A 22,047-nucleotide genomic window follows, 5' to 3' on the forward strand; every position below is an offset into this window, starting at 1 on the left:
ACACAAACATGATAATAACACATAAATATGATAATGACACATAAACATGATAATAACACATAAACATGATAATAACACATAAACATGATAATAACACAAATAGGATAATAACACAAACATGATAATAACACAAATAGGATAATAATACATAAACATGATAATAACACATAAATATGATAATAACACATAAATATGACAATAACACATAAACATGATAATAACACATAAATATGATAATAACACAAACATGATAATAACACATAAATATGATAATGACACATAAACATGATAATAACACATAAACATGATAATAACACCTAAACATGATAATAACACAAATAGGATAATAACACAAACATGATAATAACACATAAATAGGATAATAATACATAAACATGATAATAACACATAAATATGATAATAACACAAATATGACAATAACACATAAATATGACAATAACACACAAATATGACAATAACACATAAACATGATAATAACACAAACATGACAATAACACATAAATATGACAATAACACATACATATGATAATAACACATAAATATGACAATAACACATAAATATGACAATAACACATAAATATGATAATAACACATAAATATGACAATAACACATAAATATGACAATAACACATAAATATGATAATAACACATAAACATGACAATAACACATAAATATGATAATAAAACCATAAATATGATAATAACACATAAATATGATAATAACACATAAACATGATAATAACACATAAACATGACAATAACACATAAATATGATAATAACACATAAACATGATAATAACACATAAATATGATATTAACACATAAATAGGATAATACCACATAAACATGATAATAACACATAAATATGATATTAACACATAAACATGACAATAACACATAAATATGATAATAACACATAAACATGATAATAATACATAAATAGGATAATAACACATAAATAAGATAATAACACATAAATAGGATAATACCACATAAACATGATAATAACACATAAATAGGATAATAACACATAAATATGATAATAACACATAAACATGATAATAACACATAAACATGATAATAACACATAAACATGATAATAACACATAAATAGGATAATAACACATAAATATGATAATAACACATAAACATGATAATAACACATAAACATGATAATAACACATAAACATGATAATAACACATAAATTTGGCCCAATGTCCTGATGTCACAGGAAAACCGCTATTTTGTGCGTTAAAAACTAAATTGAATTGAAAACAAATTAAGGGCCGTATTTTGCCCCCGGACTCAGTGTTAGGAGCCTTTTCCAGGGGCCCGGAGTGGGATGGGCCATATATGACCACAGTGTTTGAACTAATGACTGACAACTGTGGTATTCAGAAGCGCCCCCTGAAAGAAGTGAATCAAACCAGGTCTAAACCAGGTCTAAACCAGGACTAAACCAGGACTAAACCAGGACTAAACCAGGACTAAACCAGGTCTAAACCAGGACTAAACCAGGACTAAACCAGGACTAAACCAGGACTAAACCAGGTCTAAACCAGGTCTAAACCAGGTCTAAACCTGGTCTACACCAGGACTAAACCAGGACTAAACCAGGACTAAACCAGGACTACACCAGGACTAAACCAGGTCTAAACCAGGTCTAAACCAGGACTAAACCAGGTCTAAACCAGGTCTAAACCTGGTCTAAACCAGGACTAAACCAGGTCTAAACCAGGACTACACCAGGACTAAACCAGGTCTAAACCAGGACTAAACCAGGACTAAACCAGGACTAAACCAGGACTAAACCAGGTCTAAACCAGGTCTAAACCAGGACTACACCAGGTCTAAACCAGGACTACACCAGGACTAAACCAGGACTACACCAGGACTAAACCAGGTCTAAACCTGGTCTAAACCAGGACTAAACCAGGACTAAACCAGGACTACACCAGGAATAAACCAGGTCTAAACCAGGTCTAAACCAGGACTAAACCAGGACTAAACCAGGACTAAACCAGGACTAAACCAGAACTAAACCAGGACTACACCAGGAATAAACCAGGACTAAACCAGGTCTAAACCAGGTCTAAACCAGGACTAAACCAGGTCCAAACCAGGTCTAAACCAGGACTAAACCAGGACTACACCAGGACTAAACCAGGTCTAAACCTGGTCTAAACCAGGACTAAACCAGGACTAAACCAGGACTACACCAGGAATAAACCAGGACTAAACCAGGTCTAAACCAGGTCTAAACCAGGACTAAACCAGGTCCAAACCAGGTCTAAACCAGGACTAAACCAGGACTAAACCAGGTCTAAACCAGGACTAAACCAGGACTAAACCAGGACTAAACCAGGTCTAAACCAGGACTAAACCAGGTCCAAACCAGGTCTAAACCAGGACTAAACCAGGACTAAACCAGGTCTAAACCAGGACTAAACCAGGACTAAACCAGGACTAAACCAGGACTAAACCAGGTCTAAACCAGGACTAAATAGGTGAATGTCAGTGTCTCTCACCTTGAAGGAGCAGGGAAGCAGGATGGAGGAGCCCAGCAGGGGGCGCTGTGTGTGCTGCAGGGGGATGGACAGGGACAGAGCCTCTTCGGGGTCTGAGGACAGAGTATTGTGAGTTTTACGTGTTAGAGCTGCAGTAGTACAGCAGTATTTGTACTTTTTACCCTTTAAAATAGTTTTTCTGACTAAGATCAAACTAAAGCAAATCCACACAAACTGTTTTTCTCCTGTAGTTGTTAAGATAAGATAAGATAAACCTTTAATGTCACACATGGGGAAATTTCGTTGTTGCACTGCAGTAGAAACAGGAGGAAAAGACAGATCATAGATTATAGGAAGTTTCAAAAACACTCTTAATAGAACTCTTATGAACAAAACTCCTCCTGTCTTAATAGAGAATGGTGGGGGGAATAAAATAAAATAGATAATAAAAATACAAAATAAAGATAAAAAATCAGATAATAATAATAATAAAATAATGATAATAGAATAAAATAAAGTAAAAATAACTAGCACAAGACTAGGTAATACTATTAGCAGGTAAGTAAACTGTATAAAAACAAAATAGAACACTCTTATTTACAGGTATTGCACATGTTCAGGACTAACAGTGTTTGTTATAAAGTCTGACAGCAGCAGAAGGAAAGACTGTGAAACGTCTCCTTCAACAGCGAGGGTGGATCAGTCTCTCACTGAAGCGTCTCTCCAGAGGGGACAGAGAGTCCTGCAGGGGACAGAGAGTCCTGCAGGGGACAGAGTGTCCTGCAGGGGGCGACACTCATGGTCCAGCATAGATATGAATCTAGCCAGGACCCTTCTGTCCCCCACCTCCTGCACCGAGTCCAGAGGACAGCCCAGGACGGAGCTGGACTTCTTGATGACTCTGTCCAGCCTCTTCCTCTCCCTCTCTGTGATGACCACACCTACAGGAGCTGATGCACCACAGAGAAGGAGAAGGTCTTCAGGAGCGACCCTGTCAGGAGTGGCCCTGTCAGGAGTGGCCCTGTCAGGAGCGGCCCTGTCACTCCAAAAGACCTGAGTCTCCTCAGGAGGTGGAGTCGACTCTGGCTCGTCCTGTTCAGTCTGTGTTATGAGTCCAGTTTGTGGTTCAGATGAAACACCAGGTCCTTGTATGAGTCACTGTCTCAATGTCCCGTCCCTGGATGTTCTCTGGTGAGGGGGGCGTGGCCTGTCCTGTCCCTGGATGTTCTCTGGTGAGGGGGGCGTGGCCTGTCCCGTCCCTGGATGTTCTCTGGTGAGGGGGGCGTGGCCTGTCCCGTCCCTGGATGTTCACTGGTGAGGGGGGCGTGGCCTGTCCCGTCCCTGGATGTTCTCTGGTGAGGGGGGCGTGGCCTGTCCCGTCCCTGGATGTTCTCTGGTGAGGGGGGCGTGGCCTGTCCCGTCCCTGGATGTTCACTGGTGAGGGGGGCGTGGCCTGTCCCGTCCCTGGATGTTCTCTGGTGAGGGGGGCGTGGCCTGTCCCGTCCCTGGATGTTCTCTGGTGAGGGGGGCGTGGCCTGTCCCGTCCCTGGATGTTCACTGGTGAGGGGGGCGTGGCCTGTCCCGTCCCTGGATGTTCTCTGGTGAGGGGGGCGTGGCCTGTCCCGTCCCTGGATGTTCACTGGTGAGGGGGGCGTGGCCTGTCCCGTCCCTGGATGTTCACTGGTGAGGGGGGCGTGGCCTGTCCCGTCCCTGGATGTTCACTGGTGAGGGGGGCGTGGCCTGTCCCGTCCCTGGATGTTCACTGGTGAGGGGGGCGTGGCCTGTCCCGTCCCTGGATGTTCACTGGTGAGGGGGGCGTGGCCTGTCCCGTCCCTGGATGTTCACTGGTGAGGGGGGCGTGGCCTGTCCCGTCCCTGGATGTTCACTGGTGAGGGGGCAGTATACACACATGTATATACATGTGTGTAAACATGTATTTACATGTATATACATTTATATACATGTGTGTATATACATGTATATACATGTATATACACACATGTATATACATGTGTATACATGTATATACATGTGTGTAAACATGTATATACATGTGTGTATACATATGTGTTTACACACGTTTAGTGTCTGACTCTTGTCACTGACACTTGAAATGAACCTTAAACAGGACAAACTTCTCACCCACAAAACTCTCGTCGTAAACGTAATCGAACGAAGCCAAAACCAGAACCGGAACCAAGACCAGGAGCAGCTCAAGGAGGAGGAGATCCATATCTGTGGAACAAACAGGTCTAAACCAGGACTAAACCAGGACTAAACCAGGACTAAACCAGGACTAAACCAGGACTAAACCAGGACCAAACCAGGACTAAACCAGGTCCAAACCAGGACTAAAGCAGGACTAAACCAGGACTAAACCAGGACTAAAGCAGGACTAAACCAGGACTAAACCAGGACTAAACCAGGACTAAAGCAGGACTAAACCAGGACTAAACCAGGTCTAAACCAGGTACAAACCAGGACTAAACCAGGAATAAACCAGGACTAAACCAGGACTAAACCAGGACTAAACCAGGTCTAAACCAAGACTAAACCAGGAATAAACCAGGACTAAACCAGGACTAAACCAGGTCTAAACCAGGACTAAACCAGGACTAAAGCAGGACTAAACCAGGACTAAACCAGGACTAAACCAGGACTAAACCAGGACTAAACCAGGACTAAACCAGGTCTAAACCAAGACTAAACCAGGTCTAAACCAGGTCTAAACCAAGACTAAACCAGGAATAAACCAGGACTAAACCAGGACTAAAGCAGGACTAAACCAGGTCTAAACCAGGTCTAAACCAAGACTAAACCAGGAATAAACCAGGACTAAACCAGGACTAAACCAGGACTAAACCAGGACTAAACCAGGACTAAACCAGGACTAAACCAGGAATAAACCAGGACTAAACCAGGACTAAAGCAGGACTAAACCAGGACTAAACCAGGACTAAACCAGGACTAAACCAGGACTAAACCAGGACTAAACCAGGACTAAACCAGGACTAAAGCAGGACTAAAGGTCTCTTGTTCTTGGTGTTTCCTGAGTGACGTCAGCTCTCACACTGCTCCATTCAACGCCCTGCTCCAGCATCCCCAAGAATAACACCAGGACCAGGTCTAAACCAGGTCTAAACCAGGTCTGAACCAGGTCCAAAGCAGTACCAAGTCAGGTTTAGCCTAAAACTGGTTTCAAATGAGTCTAATTTGCAGATGCAGAACTAAACCAGGACTAACGGAAAGCTAAACCAAAACTAAACCAGAACTCGGGTCTAAACCAGGTCCAAACCAGAAGTTAAGAAGTAGACATGACTAAAGACTAATCAAGTCCAGATTGAAAGCAGAATTGTCTTACCTTGCGCTGCAGGTGAGTCTTGTTTAAGTCCCTGTGAAGCTCAGGATCTGGAGGTCGGACTCTGAAAAGTGGCCCCTGTCCCAGACCGGGCCCCTCAGAGAGGAGCTCATGACCTGCTTTAGTCCCGCCCTGAATCTGGACCTGAATCTGGACCTGAATCTGGACCAGAATCTGGACCAGAATCTGGACCAGAATCCTCGTGTGATTCGTTGTATCAATGTTTAAGTTTAAATTCATTTTCTAAAGTCTGATTAACCCTTCATGAGTCTAAGGATCATGTGACACTCAAACACTTCAGACGCAGTATTTCATATATTCAGGTGTGATACTTTGTCGAGGCTGTAATGCTCCACGTACTGTTTCCATGGCAGGAGTGTTAGTTCTGAATTCAGGTGAGACGGTGACGTCAAAGACTGTGTGTGCGAGTGGTCAAGAAACGTGTTCAATCTGACCCCGGAGAGAAGAAAGTGGATTTTATCTGAGGATCAACGCGAAGGAAAAATACAAACAAAACAAAAAGTGAAAAAGTTTTAAGCCCTTTCTTACCTTCTGATCACTATTTGGATCAGTCTGTGAGCGCTTTTTTTTTGCATTTTGGTTGTTCTGTTGTGTTGTTGTGCTTCCCGTGTTTGTGTGTTGTGTTGTTGTGCAACAGGAAGCACAACAACAAAACAAACAAAATGGCTCGTGCCAAAAAAGTGCAAAGAACCCACAGACTGATCCAAAAAGAGATCAGAGGGTGGAGGACATAAAAGTCCCTCTGGTACATTTGATAAAACATTTTCACTTCGCAAACTAAAGTTGGACCACACTGGCCCACATTGGCACACGCCCACATTGGGCACACGCCCACATTGGCACACGCCCACATTGGGCACACGCCCACATTGGGCACACGCCCACATTGGCACACGCCCACATGTCTTCACAACAGTCAAGGACCTTTCATTGAAATGACGAAAATGATCCTGTGTGAAATACCAAAGCTTCTTCTGCTAAAGTGAATCTTTACATTTCCTTCTGGTGGATCCTCAGCATGTTCCTCGTTCTTCTCTCTCTGGTCGGACGTCACTGGGTCAAAAGCTTTTGTTTCTTGAGTGCTCTGAGTCTTTGAAGAAACACACTTGGGGTCTGTTTGATCCTGGTCGTCTCGCGTGAGACGTCTGGACGCAGCTGTTTCTCACTGAAGCTGTGGATCTTCAGTATAATGGGTCTTGGACGCTGGTTCTGGGCTGGTTTGGGGCCAGAGAGCGATGTGCACGGTCAAGCTTTATAATCGTTTGTTGTTTATTTGAGATATTCAGGGATCCGGGTCTTCTACCTTCAGTGTCGAGTTCATGGGTCTAAACACTGACTGCACCTTTTGGTCAAATCTGCCCCTTTGTCTTGTAGAGACTGTGATTTGCTCTTGGGTCGCTGTGACTCCACAGTTCGTCCATCAGAGCCACTTCTGTCTTTGTGTCCACGGTCTTTGTGTCCACAGTCTTTGTGATCTTCTCACTTTTCTCCTGCAGAGCCAGAGTCACTGGGTCGATCCGAGCCGCAGTTTGAGCCGGAGCTTTGGCATCTGTGCTGGAGTGGGAGGAGCCGGGGCGTCTGTGCTGGAGTGGGAGGAGCCGGGGCGTCTGTGCTGGAGTGGGAGGAGCCGGGGCGTCTGTGCTGGAGTGGGAGGAGCCGGGGCGTCTGTGCTGGAGTGGGAGGAGCCAGGAGCGCCTGTGCTGGAGTGGGAGGAGCCGGGGCGTCTGTGCTGGAGTGGGAGGAGCCGGGGCGCCTGTGCTGGAGTGGGAGGAGCCGGGGCGTCTGTGCTGGAGTGGGAGGAGCCGGGGCGTCTGTGCTGGAGTGGGAGGAGCCGGGGCGTCTGTGCTGGAGTGGGAGGAGCCGGGGCGTCTGTGCTGGAGTGGGAGGAGCCGGGGCGTCTGTGCTGGAGTGGGAGGAGCCGGGGCGTCTGTGCTGGAGTGGGAGGAGCCGGGGCGTCTGTGCTGGAGTGGGAGGAGCCGGGGCGTCTGTGCTGGAGTGGGAGGAGCCGGGGCGTCTGTGCTGGAGTGGGAGGAGCCGGGGCGTCTGTGCTGGAGTGGGAGGAGCCAGGAGCGCCTGTGCTGGAGTGGGAGGAGCCAGGAGCGCCTGTGCTGGAGTGGGAGGAGCCAGGAGCGCCTGTGCTGGAGTGGGAGGAGCCGGGGCGTCTGTGCTGGAGTGGGAGGAGCCGGGGCGTCTGTGCTGGAGTGGGAGGAGCCAGGAGCGCCTGTGCTGGAGTGGGAGGAGCCGGGGCGTCTGTGCTGGAGTGGGAGGAGCCGGGGCGCCTGTGCTGGAGTGGGAGGAGCCGGGGCGTCTGTGCTGGAGTGGGAGGAGCCGGGGCGTCTGTGCTGGAGTGGGAGGAGCCAGGAGCGCCTGTGCTGGAGTGGGAGGAGCCGGGGCGTCTGTGCTGGAGTGGGAGGAGCCGGGGCGCCTGTGCTGGAGTGGGAGGAGCCGGGGCGTCTGTGCTGGAGTGGGAGGAGCCGGGGCGTCTGTGCTGGAGTGGGAGGAGCCAGGAGCGCCTGTGCTGGAGTGGGAGGAGCCAGGAGCGCCTGTGCTGGAGTGGGAGGAGCCAGGAGCGCCTGTGCTGGAGTGGGAGGAGCCAGGAGCGCCTGTGCTGGAGTGGGAGGAGCCGGGGCGTCTGTGCTGGAGTGGGAGGAGCCGGGGGGGTTTCCCTCCCTTTTACTCGTGTACTTCTCCCTGAGTCATAAATACAAATTAAATCATTCAATTAAAAATATAATTTTCTGTAACTTAACCATTTTTAAATATATACATAAATTAAATTAAATGGGACCTGGCCAGCTGGTATTTCTAAAAATACTTTACACCATATTGGGACATTTTCTGTACTTGTTTCTGTTTGAGACTCTGAAGCTCAATGGTCCTACTGAGAACCACTGAGCCAAGTCATGTGGTGCCGGGGGTTCCTGTACAGGTCTTATACTGAGAGTCATGTGGTGCCGGGGGTTCCTGTACAGGTCTTATACTGAGAGTCATGTGGTGCCGGGGGTTCCTGTACAGGTCTTATACTGAGAGTAATGTGGTGCCGGGGGTTCCTGTACAGGTCTTATACTGAGAGTCATGTGGTGCCGGGGGTTCCTGTACAGGTCTTATACTGAGAGTAATGTGGTGCCGGGGGTTCCTGTACAGGTCTTATACTGAGAGTCATGTGGTGCCGGGGGTTCCTGTACAGGTCTTATACTGAGAGTCATGTGGTGCCGGGGGTTCCTGTACAGGTCTTATACTGAGAGTCATGTGGTGCCGGAGGTTCCTGTACAGGTCTTATACTGAGAGTCATGTGGTGCCGGAGGTTCCTGTACAGGTCTTATACTGAGAGTCATGTGGTGCCGGGGGTTCCTGTACAGGTCTTATACTGAGAGTCATGTGGTGCCGGGGGTTCCTGTACAGGTCTTATACTGAGAGTAATGTGGTGCCTGAGGTTCCTGTACAGGTCTTATACTGAGAGTCATGTGGTGCCGGGGGTTCCTGTACAGGTCTTATACTGAGAGTCATGTGGTGCCTGAGGTTCCTGTACAGATCTTATACTGAGAGTCATGTGGTGCCTGAGGTTCCTGTACAGGTCTTATACTGAGAGTAATGTGGTGCCTGAGGTTCCTGTACAGATCTTATACTGAGAGTCATGTGGTGCCTGAGGTTCCTGTACAGGTCTTATTCTGAGAGTCATGTGGTGCCGGGGGTTCCTGTACAGGTCTTATTCTGAGAGTCATGTGGTGCCGGGGGTTCCTGTACAGGTCTTATTCTGAGAGTCATGTGGTGCCTGAGGTTCCTGTACAGGTCTTATACTGAGAGTCATGTGGTGCCGGGGGTTCCTGTACAGGTCTTATACTGAGAGTCATGTGGTGCCGGGGGTTCCTGTACAGGTCTTATACTGAGAGTCATGTGGTGCCTGAGGTTCCTGTACAGCGATGGTCAGTGATGGTCAGTGATGGTCAGTGATGGTCAGTGATGGTCAGTGATGGTCAGTGATGGTCAGTGGATACGTGTGGATGAGGATCTGCTCTGGTTCTTGGTTCGTGTCCTTTGTTCTGACAGTGACGTGTGGGGTTTGGACTTGGCGCCCTCTTGTGTTCGTTTGAAGAGTTGCGGATGTGAAAAGTGAAATCCGGGACAAACTCATGAGAAGGTTTGAAATTGCTTAGTTTTATTTGACATTTGTACAAAAGTGAAATAAACATATTTACAGGACAAATATAAATTATTAAAGAAATAGCTACATTTTCATCTTCAATAAATGACTCTATTGTTCAACGTAAATCTTGGCTTAAAACTTCCATACGACGTTTACCAAATCCTCCTGGAATCAACAACACGAGCTGTGCAAACAGCAAACCAGGACCAGGACCAGGACCAGGACCAGGACCAGGACCAGGACCTGGACCTGGACCAGGACCAGGACCAGGACCAGGACCAGGACCTGGACCTGGACCTGGACCAGGACCAGGACCAGGACCAGGACCAGCTTCAAGTCTTGAAGCTCATTTTTTACCAAAATAGAAGTGAAAATATGAAAGTTTTTCACATTTTCTGCCACTTGGAGCTTTGAGCGGAGCCGACTTTCAAATAAAAGGAAGTTAGTGCTGAGGACGAAGACGACTCCTGACAAAACCATCCTGCAGCTGTTTGACCCTGATGACCTCTGACCTTCCAAACGCAAAGAAGGAAAGTTCAGAATCTGAATCTAATGAGATGATTCGAGTTGTTTCAGGCTAAAGTGTGAACGTGAATGAAGCTCTGATGAAGCTCTGAAGAAGCTCTAATGAAGCTCTGAAGAAGCTCTGAAGAAGCTCTGAAGAAGCTCTGAAGAAGCTCTGAAGAAGCTCTGAAGAAGCTCTAATGAAGTTCTGAAGAAGCTCTGAAGAAGCTCTGAAGAAGCTCTGAAGAAGCTCTGAAGAAGCTCTGAAGAAGCTCTGAAGAAGCTCTAATGAAGTTCTGAAGAAGCTCTGAAGAAGCTCTGAAGAAGCTCTAATGAAGCTCTGAAGAAGCTCTGAAGAAGCTCTGAAGAAGCTCTGAAGAAGCTCTAATGAAGCTCTGAAGAAGCTCTAATGAAGCTCTGAAGAAGCTCTGAAGAAGCTCTGAAGAAGCTCTGAAGAAGCTCTAATGAAGCTCTGAAGAAGCTCTGAAGAAGCTCTGAAGAAGCTCTAATGAAGCTCTAATGAAGCTCTGAAGAAGCTCTGAAGAAGCTCTGATGAAGCTCTGAAGAAGCTCTGATGAAGCTCTGATGAAGCTCTAATGAAGCTCTAATGAAGCTCTGATGAAGCTCTGAAGAAGCTCTGAAGAAGCTCTGAAGAAGCTCTGAAGAAGCTCTGATGAAGCTCTGAAGAAGCTCTGAAGAAGCTCTGAAGAAGCTCTGAAGAAGCTCAGAAGAAGCTCTGAAGAAGCTCTGAAGAAGCTCTAATGAAGCTCTGAAGAAGCTCTAATGAAGCTCTGAAGAAGCTCTAATGAAGCTCTGAAGAAGCTCTGAAGAAGCTCTGGAGAAGCTCTGAAGAAGCTCTGAAGAAGCTCTAATGAAGCTCTGAAGAAGCTCTAATGAAGCTCTGCAGAAGCTCTGAAGAAGCTCTAATGAAGCTCTGAAGAAGCTCTAATGAAGCTCTGAAGAAGCTCTAATGAAGCTCTGAAGAAGCTCTAATGAAGCTCTAATGAAGCTCTGAAGAAGCTCTGAAGAAGCTCTGAAGAAGCTCTAATGAAGCTCTGAAGAAGCTCTGAAGAAGCTCTAATGAAGCTCTGAAGAAGCTCTAATGAAGCTGTGAAGAAGCTCTGAAGAAGCTCTAATGAAGCTCTAATGAAGCTCTGAAGAAGCTCTAATGAAGCTCTGAAGAAGCTCTAATGAAGCTCTGAAGAAGCTCTGAAGAAGCTCTGAAGAAGCTCTAATGAAGCTCTGAAGAAGCTCTGAAGAAGCTCTAATGAAGCTGTGAAGAAGCTCTGAAGAAGCTCTAATGAAGCTCTGATGAAGCTCTGAAGAAGCTCTAATGAAGCTCTGAAGAAGCTCTGAAGAAGCTCTAATGAAGCTCTGAAGAAGCTCTGAAGAAGCTCTAATGAAGCTCTGAAGAAGCTCTGAAGAAGCTCTAATGAAGCTGTGAAGAAGCTCTGAAGAAGCTCTGAAGAAGCTCTGAAGAAGCTCTAATGAAGCTCTGAAGAAGCTCTAATGAAGTTCTAATGAAGCTCTGAAGAAGCTCTAATGAAGCTCTAATGAAGCTCTGAAGAAGCTCTGAAGAAGCTCTAATGAAGCTGTGAAGAAGCTCTGAAGAAGCTCTGAAGAAGCTCTGAAGAAGCTCTAATGAAGCTCTGAAGAAGCTCTAATGAAGCTCTGAAGAAGCTCTAATGAAGCTCTAATGAAGCTCTGAAGAAGCTCTGAAGAAGCTCTGAAGAAGCTCTGAAGAAGCTCTAATGAAGCTCTGAAGAAGCTCTGAAGAAGCTCTAATGAAGCTGTGAAGAAGCTCTGAAGAAGCTCTAATGAAGCTCTAATGAAGCTCTGAAGAAGCTCTGAAGAAGCTCTGAAGAAGCTCTAATGAAGCTCTAATGAAGCTCTGAAGAAGCTCTAATGAAGCTCTAGTGAAGCTCTGAAGAAGCTCTGAAGAAGCTCTGAAGAAGCTCTAATGAAGCTCTGAAGAAGCTCTGAAGAAGCTCTGAAGAAGCTCTAATGAAGCTCTAATGAAGCTCTGAAGAAGCTCTGAAGAAGCTCTAATGAAGCTGTGAAGAAGCTCTGAAGAAGCTCTAATGAAGCTCTAATGAAGCTCTGAAGAAGCTCTAATGAAGCTCTAATGAAGCTCTGAAGACAAACTGCTCTAATTTGATTCTTTTTGGTCAGATTTGATCAAACCAGTGAAATATCTGATGCGATGAGAAAAACAACATCAAGAATGAAAATGAACCTGACTTTGGAGCGAGGGGTGAGGCAGGGTTGTGCTTGGTCCCCTCTCTTGTTCACCCGTCGCCCGATATATATTAGACACTCGGAAACAATTTACGGAGTTTCAATTGGTTCTTTTTGGACATAAAATGGGTCGGATTTGAGAAAACGATTGAAATATTCAGTGCGTGAGGAAAAGGTCCCGGAGGCGTTCTCCAAAAGAACGTCCTGTTACGAAACCGTGATCTCGTCGTCCGACTCTGAGTCTGAGTGTTTGGACGAGGCCGACGGGGAGGAGCTCGCCAGCGTCATGTGATTCTCCAGGAAGTGGTGGTGGTGGTCCTGGGAGGCGTGCACGTCGCTCAGGTCGGGGTGAGGGTTGGACTTGGTGGGCAGCGTTTGCTGGCGGCAGCCGCCCGCCGACAGGAGCTCGCGCTCTTTCGAGTTCCTCCACTTCATCCGGCGATTCTGGAACCAGATCTTCACCTGAACGACACCAGAGCCAGAGATGTTAGAGACGTTTCACTCTGATCACATGGGTCAGAATGCTCAGGTGAACTGTCAGAGGTCAGAGGTCAGAGGTCAGGTTCATGGCTCCACCAGACTGTGTCAGAGAAAAGGACTTTAAGAGATTCGTTTGTGGAGCCAAAACCAAACTAATGATGACAAACATTAACTAAAGCACTAAATCTCCCATAGTTACATAAGCCCCGCCTCTATTTGAGAATATGACGTCATCAGAAGCCTTAGGGTCATGTGCTTCAAGGGACCAGGCCTTTGTGGAACTGTACTCTATACTTTCTCCACCAGATGTCGCCAAAGACCCGCTGGTGTGTCTGACAGCGGCGTCTTTCACAGAGACAGGCTCCTCCCACAGAGACACACTCCTCCCACTGAGACACGCTCCTCCCACAGGGACACGCTCCTCTCACAGACACATGCTCCTCCCACAGAGACATGCTCCTCCCACAGGGACACGCTCCTCCCACAGAGACACGCTCCTCCCACAGGGACACGCTCCTCCTACAGAGACACGCTCCTCCCACAAGGACACGCTCCTCCCACAGAGACATGCTCCTCCCACAGAGACACGCTCCTCCCACAGGGACATGCTCCTCCTACAGAGACACGCTCCTCCCACAGGGACACGCTCCTCCTACAGAGACACGCTCCTCCCACAAGGACACGCTCCTCCCACAGAGACATGCTCCTCCCACAGGGACACGCTCCTCCCACAGGGACACGCTCCTCCCACAGGGACATGCTCCTCCCACAGGGACATGCTCCTCCCACAGGGACACGCTCCTCTCACAGACACATGCTCCTCCCACAGACATGCTCCTCCCACAGGGACACGCTCCTCCTACAGAGACACGCTCCTCCCACAAGGACACGCTCCTCCCACAGAGACATGCTCCTCCCACAGGGACATGCTCCTCCCACAGGGACACGCTCCTCCCACAGGGACATGCTCCTCCCACAGGGACACGCTCCTCCCACAGGGACACGCTCCTCCCACAGAGACACACTCCTCCCACTGAGACATGCTCCTCCCACAGGGACACGCTCCTCCTACAGAGACACGCTCCTCCCACAGGGACACGCTCCTCTCACAGACACATGCTCCTCCCACAGAGACATGCTCCTCCCACAGAGACACGCTCCTCCCACAGAGACACGCTCCTCCCACAGGGACACGCTCCTCCCACAGGGACATGCTCCTCCCACAGGGACACGCTCCTCCTACAGAGACACGCTCCTCCCACAGGGACACGCTCCTCTCACAGACACATGCTCCTCCCACAGAGACATGCTCCTCCCACAGAGACACGCTCCTCCCACAGAGACACGCTCCTCCCACAGAGACACACTCCTCCCACAGGGACACGCTCCTCCCACAGGGACATGCTCCTCCCAAAGGGACACGCATCTCCCACAGACATGCTCCTCCCACAGGGACACGCTCCTCCTACAGAGACACGCTCCTCCCACAGGGACATGCTCCTCCCACAGGGACACGCTCCTCCCACAAGGACACGCTCCTCCCACAGAGACATGATCCTCCCACAGGGACACGCTCCTCCTACAGAGACACGCTCCTCCCACAGGGACATGCTCCTCCCACAGGGACACGCTCCTCCCACAGGGACATGCTCCTCCCACAGGGACACGCTCCTCCCACAGGGACACGCTCCTCCCACAGGGACACGCTCCTCCCACAGGGACACGCTCCTCCCACAGGGACATGCTCCTCCCACAGGGACACGCTCCTCCCACAGAGACACACTCCTCCCACAGGGACATGCTCCTCCCACACAATCTGCACAAGAGTCTGACAGAAGCAGACGAGGTTCTAAGCCTCATTTATCACTCTCAAGGCCAGTTTCACTCACGTCTGGTTCAGTCACAAACTCAATCAGAAATCCAGAATCCTGTGCCCCGCCCCCTTGCCCCGCCCATTACCTGCGAGTCCTTCAGCCCCAGTTTGGCGGCGAGCTTCTTGCGGTCAGGTTTGCTGATGTACTTCTGCTTCTGGAACATCTTCTCCAGAGCCTTTCGCTGGACGTCGGAGAAGACGGCGCGGCGGAGCATCCCTCTGCGGGGCTTTCCTCTGGAGAGGAGGGGCCACGAGAAGGTCCCGGGCATGGGCACCACGGGAGACACCGCTGTGGAGCAGAAGCACGTCAGAGAGGGCTCAACCAGCACCTGGTTTAGACCTGGTTTAGACCTGGTTTAGACCTGGTTTAGTCCTGCTTTAGTCCTGGTTTAGTCCTGCTTTAGTCCTGGTTTAGACCTGGTTTAGTCCTGGTTTAGACCTGGTTTAGTCCTGGTTTAGACCTGGTTTAGACCTGGTTTAGACCTGGTTTAGTCCTGGTTTAGACCTGGTTTAGACCTGGTTTAGACCTGGTTTAGTCCTGGTTTAGACCTGGTTTAGACCTGGTTTAGACCTGGTTTAGTCCTGGTTTAGTCCTGGTTTAGACCTGGTTTAGTTCTGGTTTAGTCCTGGTTTAGTCCTGGTTTAGACCTGGTTTAGTCCTGGTTTAGACCTGGTTTAGTCCTGGTTTAGACCTGGTTTAGACCTGGTTTAGACCTGGTTTAGACCTGGTTTAGTCCTGGTTTAGTCCTGGTTTAGACCTGGTTTAGACCTGGTTTAGACCTGGTTTAGTCCTGCTTTAGTCCTGGTTTAGTCCTGCTTTAGTCCTGCTTTAGTCCTGGTTTAGTCCTGCTTTAGTCCTGGTTTAGTCCTGGTTTAGTCCTGGTTTAGACCTGGTTTAGTCCTGGTTTAGACCTGGTTTAGACCTGGTTTAGTCCTGGTTTAGTCCTGGTTTAGACCTGGTTTAGACCTGGTTTAGACCTGGTTTAGTCCTGCTTTAGTCCTGCTTTAGTCCTGGTTTAGTCCTGCTTTAGTCCTGGTTTAGTCCTGCTTTAGTCCTGGTTTAGTCCTGGTTTAGTCCTGGTTTAGTCCTGTGCTTCTGGAGTAATTAGCACGTCTCGTGCGGCTTTGGGATGTAAAACAGTTGTGAGTCTTTGAGCGACTCACAACTGAAGTTAACGCAGCGTGAAAAGAAACTGTGAAGTAATGAACTCAGCCTGTAAGAGCGAGAGGAGGAGAGAGGAGGAGAGGAGGAGGAGAGGAGGAGGAGAGGAGGAGGAGAGGAGGAGGAGAGGAGGAGGAGGAGAGAGGAGGAGGAGAGAGGAGGAGAGGAGGAGGAGAGGAGGAGGAGGAGAGAGGAGGAGAGGAGGAGGAGAGGAGGAGGAGAGGAGGAGGAGGAGAGAGGAGGAGGAGAGGAGGAGGAGAGGAGGAGGAGGAGAGAGGAGGAGAGGAGGAGGAGAGGAGGAGGAGAGGAGGAGGAGGAGAGAGGAGGAGAGGAGGAGAGAGGAGAGAGGAGGAGAGAGGAGGAGGAGGAGAGAGGAGGAGAGGAGGAGGTGTTCTCACCAGGCAGATATGGAGCTCTGAAGAACGGCAGAGCTCCATCGAAACACGGCACCGGGAACGACTTGTGCAGCTCCAACGGAAAAACTGTGAAGACACAGAGAGGTCAGGACAGGGACAGGGACAGGGACAGGGACCTGGACCTGGACCTGGACCTGGACCTGGACCTGGACCTGGACCTGGACCAGGACCAGGACCAGGGACAGGGACAGGGACCGGGACAGGGACTAGAGGAGAGGACGCACCTGCTTTAGGAGACGGGGCGAGAATGGCTCTGACTCCAAACTTGAGGAAAGTTGGGTCTTTACTTCCGGAAAGTGACGTTTTTTCAGCTCTAAAAGAAACAAATGTGAAAGTGAAAAATGAGCAGGAAATATTTGTGTTTGAAATTCAAGAAAAAAAGTGACAGATGTTTTGTTCCTTTGGCTTTATTAGAGAGGAGAGAGGAGAAGGACATGCAGCAAACTGTCACGTGACCCTCATCACATTTAGAGCTAGTTTAGAGTTTAGAGCCACTGACGCATGCGCAGTGACACGACACAGTATGAAGATAAAAGTGACATTAAAGTGACTCACTCTGGATGACGCTGTGACGCGGCGCAATGCGGCGCGGGCGCGGAGCGCGGAGCGAACGCGGGCGCGGCGCGGCCGATGCGCAACAGGTCCTCCACCAGGAAACTCCTCTGCGGCGGAAACGCGTGCGGCAGCTGCGGCATCGCGCCCGCGGAGGGCCCGTACAGTCCCGGATAGAGAGCCGCGGGGGCCAGAACACTGGGGATCATCATGGCCCCGTGTGCGTCAGGCGCGCGCGTCAAATCCACTGAGAGCGAAGCGAGAGCGAAGCGAGAGCGAAGCGGGAGCGAAGCGGGAGCGAGTGGATCTGTGGCTCCGCGTCCGCGCGCTGAGCTTTTATAGCGCGGGCCCCGGGCCCCCTCACGCGCACAACAAAGGCCACAACAAAGTGCCCGCGTGCGCCGCCGCGGATTGGCTCCTGCACACGGACTTTAGGGATCAGCCCCGCCCACTGGGAGCGTGCGCGTGCTTGAGAGTCGTGCTTGTGCGTGCGTGTGCGCGCGTGTGCGCGGTTCACGGCCTCATTGTGCGGGTCATTAAAGTGATATGAAGGAAGGAACTTATGTTTCTACAGAGCGGCCCCGGGCCCCTCAAACCGCGGCCCCGGGCCCCTCAGACCGCGGCCCCGGGCCCCTCAGACCGCGGCCCCGGGCCCCTCAGACCGGTGGCCGCGCTCAGACACTTCCACAGGCCGGGGCCCCTCTTTGGGCCCTTGAACAGTACAAAGTTTGGCGCAGGCGCGTCTTTCACAGATGTGTTAAATGGCTCTTCATTCATGAGCGGCAGAAGTGTGCGCTCGTGATCGCGTTAACCGTGAACGAACTGTCACCGTCAGCTGCCGTGAGGCCCCGGGCCCCTCCCTCCTCCGCGCGGCCCTCAGGAGCCGTTTGTTCTGCTCTTTTACGCCTCTGAAAGAAAGTGCCGCTGATTGGATTTAAAAAGCGCACTCGCGGTAAAGCCGCATCAAACTCCCATTACCGGGGTTTAGGGCCCAGGGCCCGGGGTGGGCCGTGTGCAGGGGCCTGGGGGCCACGCTCTGTGGAAAACTGGACTCATTTCCAACTGCAGCGGCCTGAACCGCTCTGCGTTCTTTAGTTTTATCCCGTTTTATTCGTTTTGTTGGAGGAGTTTGTCTTTTTCAGCCGAGGCCGAAAAAGGCCCAAAATGTTTTTAGAAGTTACGTCACTTTCACCAATAACACGCTTTATTTTCTACATAAAAACTTAAAACCATAATGTTTTTAGGCCTGTGATTCAGTAGAAGTATTTTAATTTGTTTTATTTTTTATTGAAGCATTAAGCTCATGGACTGCACTATTGCAATGTCTGTTTTATTTTATTTTATTTGTCAATTCACATTTTTTATACATGCTCTATATATATATATATATATATATATATATATATATATATATATAGTTTTGAATCTTGTTCAATACAATAAACGTTTCTGATTCAGATTCTGATTATTTGAGATGAAATGCAGCAGTGACAGGAGCAGAGCTCTAATCATATAAAAGTGGATCATTTGATGTCATATATGAATGGACAGTCATTTGTGGCGTTATTTTCCCGCTGGGATTATCATCTCCATCATGAGCCCCTGATCGTTTAGTGATGTGAGACATAAATGCTCAGTGTGTTAAAGAGGTTAATGTAATCACGATGGAGTTTTAATGCCCGGACAGCTGTTTTCAGTCTCCCCAAAAGCGGCGCAGAAAAGCGGCGCAGGTTCAGATTCGTCTCGGTCACTGGGATCAGCTCAGCAGCTGCTAACGAGCCAACAAAGAGCCGCAAAGAGGCTCCATCACACGGGACACACGGGCAGGAGCCGCGGGGCCCGGGGCCCAGAGAGAGGCGCATTTCACGGGGGAGGGACCGGACTAATCGCGCTGAGTGACGGAAGAGCGCTGAATGTAACGCACCGGATTAAGAGACGATTTATCAATTAACACCGCGCCACGTCCTGAGAGCGGGGTGACGCGTCTGTGCGCGCGGGGTGACGCGTCTGTGCGCGCGGGGTGACGCGTGCGCGCGCGGGGTGACGCGTCTGTGCGCGCGGGGTGACGCGTCTGTGCGCGCGGGGTGACGCGTGCGCGCGCGGGGTGACGCGTCTGTGCGCGCGGGGTGACGCGTCTGTGCGCGCGGGGTGACGCGTCTGTGCGCGCGGGGTGACGCGTGCGCGCGCGGGATGACGCGTCTGTGCGCGCGGCAGATATGACTGAACATTACAATGTGACGTTCAAGAAACGTTCAGACTTCAGAACATTTAACTGAACACAGTTGAGTCACGTGCCTGTCCACGCCGCGGCAGTGACGTGTTAATGACGTGTTAATGACGTGTTAATGACGTGTTAATGACGTGTTAATGAGGCCTGGGCGCGAGGAGCCGCGCGTTTACGCACCGGAGAAAAGGCCTCATTATGTTCTGTTTACGACAAATAAAGAAACTAAAACCACTAAAAGGAATCAGACCTTATTGATCACAAACACATTATTGATCATAAACACATCATAAACACATTATTGATCATAAACACATCATAAACACATTATTGATCATAAACACATCATAAACACATTATTGATCATAAACACATCATAAACACATTATTGATCATAAACACATCATAAACACATTATTGATCATAAACACATCATAAACACATTATTGATCATAAACACATCATAAACACATTATTGATCATAAACACGCTGAGCTCGTGTGTTTCTCGTGAGCAGACGCGTCGCTTCACGCTGTAAATCGCGCCGCTGCGTAAACGGCCTTTGTGTTCTTCCTCTGGGTTTACATCCTCCACCCGCAGCACCACCCGCAGCACCACCCGCAGCACCACCCGCAGCACCACCCGCAGCACCACCCGCAGCACCGTCTGCTCCGCCGCGCCTCCGCTGCGCGCTGAAAGGACGGGGAGGCTCCGCCGCGCCCCCGTCACGGATAAATAACGAGCGAATAATAAAGAGTGAAGCACCTGTCGCAGCGCGACGCACAAAGACGCGGCGCATTCGGACGCGCTCATGCGCGCGGAACATATTTACTCTGCGCCGCGCACAAAGATCCAGTTCTTCTAAAGAGAAAGTTCAGGTCCAGAAGTGACACTGCATGGGACTGGTTTAGTGACGAGTTAAGCCTGATTAGAACTGGTTAATTCATAGACCTGGTTTAGACCTGGTTTAGACCTGGTTTAGACCTGGTTTAGACCTGGTTTAGTCCTGGTTTAGTCCTGGTTTAGACCTGGTTTAGACCTGGTTTAGACCTGGTTTAGACCTGGTTTAGACCTGGTTTAGACCTGCTTTAGTCCTGGTTTAGTCCTAGTTTAGTCCTGGTTTAGACCTGGTTTAGTCCTGGTTTAGACCTGGTTTAGACCTGGTTTAGACCTGGTTTAGACCTGGTTTAGTCCTGGTTTAGTCCTGGTTTAGACCTGGTTTAGACCTGGTTTAGTCCTGGTTTAGTCCTGGTTTAGTCCTGGTTTAGACCTAGTTTAGTCCTGGTTTAGACCTGGTTTAGTCCTTGTTTAGACCTGGTTTAGACCTGGTTTAGACCTGGTTTAGTCCTGGTTTAGTCCTTGTTTAGACCTGGTTTAGACCTGGTTTAGTCCTGGTTTAGACCTGCTTTAGTCCTTGTTTAGACCTGGTTTAGACCTGGTTTAGTCCTGGTTTAGACCTGCTTTAGTCCTTGTTTAGACCTGGTTTAGACCTGGTTTAGTCCTGGTTTAGACCTGGTTTGGACCTGGTTTAGTCCTGGTTTAGACCTGGTTTAGTCCTGGTTTAGACCTGGTTTAGACCTGGTTTAGTCCTGGTTTAGTCCTGGTTTAGTCCTGGTTTAGTCCTGGTTTAGTCCTGGTTTAGTCCTTGTTTAGACCTGGTTTAGACCTGGTTTAGTCCTGGTTTAGACCTGCTTTAGTCCTTGTTTAGACCTGGTTTAGACCTGGTTTAGTCCTGGTTTAGTCCTGGTTTAGACCAGGTTTAGTCCTGGTTTAGACCTGGTTTAGTCCTGGTTTAGTCCTGGTTTAGACCTGGTTTAGACCTGGTTTAGTCCTGGTTTAGACCTTGTTTAGTCCTGGTTTAGACCTGGTTTAGACCTGGTTTAGTCCTGGTTTAGTCCTGGTTTAGTCCAGGACTAAAGCTGGCGAGAGGCCTATTAATCTCGTAAGGCCGTGCGAAGCACGGTTGCGAAATCGAGCGCGAAGCGCTCGCCCACTTCCAAACACTCACTAACGCACTCCTTCACTCACGCACGCCCCGTGCAGACTAAATAGTTGTAGGAAAATGGAACATTACCGCTGTAAACGGGCGAAGCCCGTGCAAAAGTGCGCACTAAACGAGCACTTTATATGGGGATGACGACCGCGAAGCGGTCGTCATCCCCATATAAAGCACTCGTTTGCCCTAAGTAGCTCACGAATACGTTCCCCATCTCTTGCATGTTCCGTGCATATAAACATGTAATGCAAAAATGTAACATTATTACTGTTTAGAGGGCCAAAAACACAAAGTCCTGTGTTTCTTCTCGGGACCAACCCCCCTATTTTTCACCCAGTGACATTGACGAAAAGTCACAAAAATGTTCACACCTCTAAAAATCGTGCTTCTCTACATTCTGGCTATTTCCCTTTTCTAAAATAAAAGAATTGGCGCGTCAGCCCCAAATGTACCAAAAATGCATTGAGAGATGGGAAATGACCCAAAAAAAATCTGATCGTAGAATCATGAAATTTGGCGCAGAGGTAGATGGTGACAAGAGAAGTAAAAA

At 49.0% G+C, this 22,047-nt stretch overlaps 2 protein-coding genes across 2 annotated transcripts in view; both read right to left on the minus strand.

Annotated features, from left to right (window-relative positions):
- Window positions 1-4,778, minus strand: part of LOC140381553 (neurocan core protein-like) — a 133,968-nt gene extending 129,190 nt beyond the window's left edge. The window contains exons 1-2 of the mRNA XM_072465618.1: window positions 4,672-4,778; window positions 2,551-2,642 (exon numbers count right to left, since the gene is read on the minus strand). Coding sequence (XP_072321719.1) covers window positions 2,551-2,642; window positions 4,672-4,762 — 183 coding nt within the window. The 5' untranslated portion in view covers window positions 4,763-4,778. The remainder of the gene's footprint in view (window positions 1-2,550; window positions 2,643-4,671) is intronic.
- Window positions 4,779-13,001: 8,223 nt separating this feature from the next.
- LOC140381311 (homeobox protein DBX1-B-like) lies at window positions 13,002-17,490 on the minus strand. Its single transcript, XM_072465345.1, is given in 5 exon segments — window positions 13,002-13,256; window positions 15,234-15,436; window positions 16,708-16,777; window positions 16,921-17,038; window positions 17,266-17,490. Coding segments are annotated over 5 exon segments (870 nt in total). The 5' UTR covers window position 17,490.
- Between the last annotated feature and the right edge of the window lie 4,557 nt (window positions 17,491-22,047).

The sequence above is a fragment of the Eucyclogobius newberryi genome, unplaced genomic scaffold, assembly GCF_026437365.1.
Source record: "Eucyclogobius newberryi isolate DKJ021-1_F unplaced genomic scaffold, fEucNew1.0.hap1 SCAF_5, whole genome shotgun sequence".
NCBI classification, from domain to species: domain Eukaryota; kingdom Metazoa; phylum Chordata; class Actinopteri; order Gobiiformes; family Gobiidae; genus Eucyclogobius; species Eucyclogobius newberryi.